Source organism: Oryzias melastigma, linkage group LG23, assembly GCF_002922805.2.
Source record: "Oryzias melastigma strain HK-1 linkage group LG23, ASM292280v2, whole genome shotgun sequence".
Taxonomy (NCBI): Eukaryota; Metazoa; Chordata; class Actinopteri; order Beloniformes; family Adrianichthyidae; genus Oryzias; species Oryzias melastigma.
In genome coordinates, this window is record NC_050534.1 from 7,903,185 (window position 1) to 7,910,145 (window position 6,961).

Sequence of the window (6,961 nt, forward strand, 5' to 3'; positions counted from 1 at the left end):
ACCGTGAGTTTTGTGATCCGCAACACCCCTATTAGCTAAACTACAAATTAGAATAAAAGCAGAAAAAAGCCCAAATTAGCCAAAACAGCTAGACTGTAGCTTAAATATTAGCTAATTTAAAAATACCCTAAAAACAAAAATGCCTAAATTAGCCAAAATGGCTAGCATGCAGCTGAAAATATTAGCTAAACTTAGCCAAAAGAAACAGCCTTAAGAAATTCTAAAATAGTCTAAAAAGCGAACATAATACAATTATAACTTTCAACTTTACTAAACTCTGACTCCATGTAATACTGTATAAAGTAACGACTAATTGACTATTAAATTAGTCGTCGACTATTTTAATAGTCTGTTAGTCGTCTATTAGTCAACTAATTGTGGCAGCCCTAAAATGAACACGTCCAACTTTACTGTTTGTCTGCAGGACAGCGAAGGCCTCATATTCCACTACTGGGCTCTGTTCGACGGCCACGCCGGCTCGGGCGTGGCGGTCATGGCGTCCCGCCTGCTGCAGCACCACATCGCCTGCCAGCTGCAGGCCGTCATAGAGATCCTGCGTAACCTGCACTCTCCGCCCCCGACCGTGATGGGCGAGGAGCCGGACAGTAACCCGTTCCTCCAGGGAAGCACGCCGGGGCCGCACAGGGCGCTGACTCGGGCCGCCTCCCTGCGTGGGGCTGCAGGGGCCCCCGGCTCGCCGTGCAGCACGCCGCCTCCTCCACGCTTCTTCACTGAGAAGAAGATCCAACATGAGAGTCTGGTGATCGGAGCCATAGAGAACGCCTTCAAAGAAATGGTCAGGGTTTCCTTTTGTTTGTTGTTTAGTCAGACCTTTGAATTTTATTTTTCTACATTTGTCATAACTAAAATCTTAAGTGTTCCTGGAGCTTTTAAAGATTTACTCAGATATTCAACTGTAGATGTTTGTTCAATTTACAAATCTTAGCAAGAAAAAATTTTTTTCTGTGTTTTAGTAAATTCTGGATACAATTCTTGACAAATGTTTATCCTTCTCTGATTTTTTTTAACCATCTGACTAAACAATTTACTCGTTTGTTGTCTAAAATATAGTAATTTTTCAATAACTAGCAAAAAAACATTCAGGTACTATTATGCGATGGGATGTTCGATCTACGATAAAATATAAAAATGATGCTGCATCATAAAATTTGTCTAAATAAAAACAAAATGTTAAAAAAGAGTGGATTAAATGAGCTATTTCTGTGGTGTATTTTAATGGAATCTTTCAGAGTGAAATAACATGTTTCGACCACGAGATGGCAGCAGAGAGCAATGCACAAAACCCAAATTCCTTTACTGGCAAAAAAAATCCTGATTTTTTTTTTATTTTTTTTTTAGGAGAAAACCAATAAAAGAAACATTTTTTTTTTTAAATTTCTTCCTGATGTTTAAAAAGTGAATAAAGCTGATCTGCATCATGACAGAGGTCATACAAACAATCATAGTCTGCTAACTCCACCTGTTGCTGCTTGAATATTTTTCATCACCTCTGATAGAATCAGTCACAAACTTAGTTTTGAAAATAAGATTAAAAATCTTTAAAAATAAGTTAAAGCCCCACTCCAATGAAAACAGTGTTTTTGATATTTTTAACATGTTCTTATGGCATTTTTCTGATAATTAAGGACATATGTAAGGAAAATTTGTGCAACAGATAGAGAAAGGGGGCGTGGTTGCTCCATGCCAACAGCCCCACCCACAACTCAAAGGTGAATTTCTAATGAACCGCTGCTGCTCTGCAGAAACTATGTTGTAGAAATCAACAATTTTTTATTATTTTGGCCAAAAACAGCATAATAATAAATAATAGACCACGGAAAACACTTTTGCAAAGATCAAAAGATGATTGGAGTGGGATTTTTAATTGTATTTTTCCTATATTAAAAATCAAATAACCTATTAAATGTGTTATCAACATGGGAGTCTTGATTCTTTTTAACCTCTCAAGACCCAAGCTAATATTTGAGCTAAGTGTCAACCCAAAGTAACAAGTCCTCAGTAACGCAGAATTAACTAGTGTGATGTTCATGCATGAGGATGTCAGATTAAACTAGAAAGGCTAAATATGTGTATATATTATCATATGTATATTGTATGTTCATTTAAATTTATGTTTAATATTTGTTAAAGTGCTTTGTGCACCCCAAAGCATGAAAAGTTATTTTTAAATAAATAAAACTTACAGAAGAAAAATCATTTTTTGAATTCTTGAGCTTTAGCAATATAAGCTTTACTGAACTATTGCATTTTCCCAGAATTTCACATGTGAGGTTTTTCACTCCTAAATATACCTTTCATACTTGCATCATTAAAGCCAAGTAGCCTACACCAAAAAAATGACTAAAAACTATTTTTTTTAAATTATATTTTAAACCCTTTTTCATAAATTTACATAAATAATTTGCCATATCATTTTATTTATAATATAGTTAGTATTTATTATTATATGTTTTGTGATTAGGTACGTTTTATTCTGACAGCAATGTTAGTTTAAGATACCAAAATACTGACATGACTAAATGCTGTCTAAAATTTCATTACATGCTTAAAATTAATACAAATAACTAATTAGTAATATATTTAGTATTTTTTTAATACAGTAAGATGTAATTTACAAAAATAAATAACAGATGAGTCATTCTCACAATAAAGTTTTAAAAATTATCTAAACTTTTTCCCGCCAAAAGTGACATGGAAGCAGCCATTTTGAAATGAGCAGGAAAAGCCCTTCTACTGTCCCTAGTGGAATAATGATGAACTACAGGGCAGAAAACATGGACTAAGTTATATCCAGTGGGTTTTTAAGGAAAGTTTGGATCATACAAATGAATGATTGGTTATGTTTTTCTGGTTTCATGGTTACGTAAACTTTTATTTAAAATAAACAGAGTCGTCTCATTGCAGGACGCCCAGATTGAGCGAGAGAAGCAGGTCTATAACATCAGCGGAGGATGTACGGCGCTCACTGTGGTTTACCTGCAGGGAAAGCTTTTTGTCGCCAATGCGGGGGACAGCAGGTGGGTTTTAGATCTAGAAAATTAGACCCATGTTCTCTTCATTAAAATGTTTATGTCTGACTTTCTAAAGCAGGGGTCCCCAACTGGCGGACCGCGGTCCGGGTCCGGACCCCGAGACCCTTTTATCTGGACCGCCAAGCATTTTTAATAAAAAGTACGATTTTTCATTCGTCTTTACACGGCGATTTTTGAACAGGCGCGCGCGAGGACAGCTACGTTCAGACCGGAGTCCTTCAACCGGCAAAAGCTCAGAGCGGTGTTCTAATGTTTACGTAGTTGGGACGTAAAGTTATCTGGAATGTGCGTGAACAATGGCTCTGTCTAAAATGAGAAAAGTGGACTGAAAATCGTGTCTTTGGAGATGATGGACCGAAGATTTCGCTTTTATTTACCAGCAGTGAGTTCTACAGGCTGGTTTGTATTATAAACATGGAGTCTGCTTCTTTTGTTAAGAGCGCTGATATCAAGCGGTGCTACGAGACGAAACACAAAACTTCTGACACAAATAACCCGACAGAATGAGTGACGTGGTCACGGAAAATATACGAACTGAACGTACAGTGTGATTGACAACACACAGACGGTAACAGCACAACAACGAGCTCACGAGTGGATGTTGGGCAAGCACTAAAAAGTCACTCAGAAATGATTAAAGTGTGTATGGAGGCAAAGACAGAAACAATATTAGAAGGAAAAGAGGGACAGCAGCTTCAAGAAAAGGTCCGACAGATTCCCCTGTCGTCAACAAGAAGCTTTCCAGAGATGTGCAGGGCTATGGAGCTACACTGCTGCCAATATTATTTGAAACCCAAATAAGACAAATTAAAAAAATATATTTATGTTTGGCTAAAAAAAAAAAAAAATCTTTCCATTCTAAAATTAACCTATTTTCAGCTTAAAAAGTTCATTTTTTTAAGGTTTCAAAACTAAAAATTTCAATTCCATTTTTTTTATTCGACTCTTATTTATGTTCGTTTTCTAATATGAAAATTTCAGTTTCAAAACTTTTTGCCCCTTTGTGGTGGGTCTAACACGAAGGACCAAACCAAATGGATGAGTGTGGTAACTTCAGTCCTGGTGCATTCACTGACTCTGCTAGAACAGAGTTTTGGACTCGGTTTGTACGGGATAAAACTCTGATCTTTACATCCGTCTTGGGATAACTTCAGAATATGATAGAACAGACAATACAGACATTTTCTGATCGTAATTATCACAGCTCTAGGAGTCAGTGAAGACACTGGGACTGAAGTTATCACTCTCATCAAGTTTTGATTGGCCCTTTGTGTTAGCCACAACAAGGCCAAAAGTTTTGAAACTAAAATTTTTATATTAAAAAAAAAAAGTTTAAACTGGAAAATAAATGTAACTGATTAAGTTTGGGAGTTGAAATTCTGAGTTTAAGCCTAAAAAAGAGAAAATTTGAAGTTGAAAATAATTAAGATATTTTAGAACAGTAAAAAAATTCGGACATTTTAAATTCTTATGGCCAAACACCAATATTCTTTCAATTTGTCTTATTTGGGTCTCAAATAATATTGGCCCCAATTTAGCTCCATACAGTTCCAGCTCAACACCACCATTCAAAGTACCATCTACGTCTCTTTATGTCTGTTTTATAGTTTACATTTATGTTTATAATGGTTTTCACACTTATGAAAGTTCCTACTTTAATGTTCAATATGTACCATTATTTGCAACCTACTTTTAAGGTTGCAAAACAGAAAATTAACATTTGAGGGATTAACTATGAATGCTTTTTGAGGTACATTTATGTTACCTGTTGCACTTTAAGTGACAGACAGCAGAATGTTAAAGTTTGTGAAAGAGCACACATATTGCACTATAAGGAGGCAAGTTTATGTACAATATCTTTTTTTACTCTACAATTCATGCACATGTATGTATTTTTGTACAAAAAGGAATGAGAGAAATACTTGTTGAGAGTTCTTTGCAAATGTAACTACACGTTGTAATTAAATAAAAGAACAGAAAAGTGAAATATTGACTGAATGTTTTTGCATGTTCGGACCCCGGTCTACCAAGCTGACAGAGTTACTGGACCTCTCGCCAAATTAGTTGGGGACCCCTGTTCTAAAGAGTCTTGTTGTGTCTGCAGGGCCATCATCATCAGAGACAGCGAGATAATTTCCGTGTCAACAGAGTTCACGCCGGAGTCAGAGCGACAGCGACTTCAGTTTCTGGTGAGGAATCCCAAACCCTATTGGCTGATTTAAAGAATTGCTATTATTTCTTTCTTATTTTAAAATCGTACTTCCAGTTGGGGAAAAAAACCCTAAGTAACCACGCCCACTTTCTGATACTATTTGGTAGTTAAAGATCTTGATGGCAAAAAAAAAAAAAACGTTTACAGGGTTAATTTATTGAAAACGGTTGATTGAAATTTGTTTATTGAAAAAATAACTATATGCACACCAATGTTATAACTAGTTTTCATATGTTTAGTGTTAAAGGTTTAACTGGTACTTTATGATGCAGTTCCTCAACTGACCACCAGAGGCTGGTCTCAGAATGAAACAATTTCTCCTTTACCTCCAACCTAAAAAAAATTAACCTTATGCCAAAATTAAGAGTATATCCGCTTTAGTGATAGAGATTTTATAACTACTTTTGCTACGCAGTTCCTCACCTGACCACCAGAGGCTGGTTTCAGAAGGAAACAATATCTCCTATTGACTTTAATGCTAACATAAGTCGAACTTTATACCAAAAATAAGCATTTGTACAGCCTTTTTTGAACAACAACTAGCTTAGTGGTAGAGCTTTTATAACTAATTTAAGGATGGCAATCCATAAAATAGACCACTAGAAGTTGGTCTTAGATAGAAATGATGATGATCAAAATCCCAGAGCAGCAAGCTCAAATCTTCCAGAAATGTCTCTGATGTGGAGCGCTGTGTGTCCTGCAGGGTTACATGCAGCCTCACCTGTTAGGGAACGAGTTCACACACCTGGAATTCCCCCGCAGAGTTCAGAGGAAGGAGGTGGGCAAGAGGATGCTCTACAGAGACTTCACCATGAACGGATGGTACGTCCACATCTTTTCAATCTTTTGAAAGGCTCAGAAGCTGTGGAAATGTCAGATTATTTGTTCGGCAGGAAAGCTCCGGAAAAAATCTTATCATCTTACCATAAAGCTGCTTTTTATTAGATTTACTATCTTCAATTCAAACTGATTGTTTAAAAAAAATAATGAAAAAGGACAAGTTTTAACTCACTTTTATGAGACTCACTTCTTGCCTATTGAGAAAAAACGTATTCTTTTATTTTGAAAATTTCCAAATTTGACTCCCTTGATGACTTTTTTATGCCCTTTGTGCAAAAAAAATCAACTATCTGTGCAGCAAAGCAGTTGAAGTGGCTTCCTTGCTGTCATCTTGTCTGGAACATGCGCTAACCTCGATAAGCATACAAATAAATTGGTTGTTGTTCAACCTCTTTAGCTCAAACTGTCAGAGAAAAGTTATATTTGGGTCAGAACAAGTTCACGACCTGCTTCTGAGGCGCCGGCAGACAGAGACGCGAGCTGACAGACGGAGTCAAAACCCGGTCCGATATGAAGCCGTTTGAAGTCGCTGATCTGTTCCAGCGGCTGCTGATGCCAAGTTTAATCTCGCTAGTTTAGACTCTTCTGCGTCTGCCGCGAAGCCTTCAAGTCTGACATCAAAGCTCCACTTCTAAGCATGTTTCCAGATTTTTTTTTCTCTCTGTCTCACACTATTTTTTTATTCCATTCTTGAACTTTATTTTTGTAATTTTCTTCAGTTCTCCAACAAGACACAAACATCCACACACTTTTTCTTTTCATTTTTCAGCAGCACTAAATTAGCTTATGTTTGTGAAACATAAGTCACTAAAGCAAATTAGATCAAGAAGATTTATGTAAAACATGCGTGTGTGTG

At 36.5% G+C, this 6,961-nt stretch overlaps 1 protein-coding gene across 1 annotated transcript in view; it reads left to right on the plus strand.

The window, feature by feature from the left end:
• Window positions 1-6,961, plus strand: part of LOC112155054 (protein phosphatase 1H) — a 23,957-nt gene that overhangs the window by 8,761 nt on the left and 8,235 nt on the right. Inside the window, exons 3-6 of the mRNA XM_024286440.2 lie at window positions 425-796; window positions 2,926-3,038; window positions 5,158-5,242; window positions 5,969-6,087. Coding sequence (XP_024142208.1) covers window positions 425-796; window positions 2,926-3,038; window positions 5,158-5,242; window positions 5,969-6,087 — 689 coding nt within the window. The remainder of the gene's footprint in view (window positions 1-424; window positions 797-2,925; window positions 3,039-5,157; window positions 5,243-5,968; window positions 6,088-6,961) is intronic.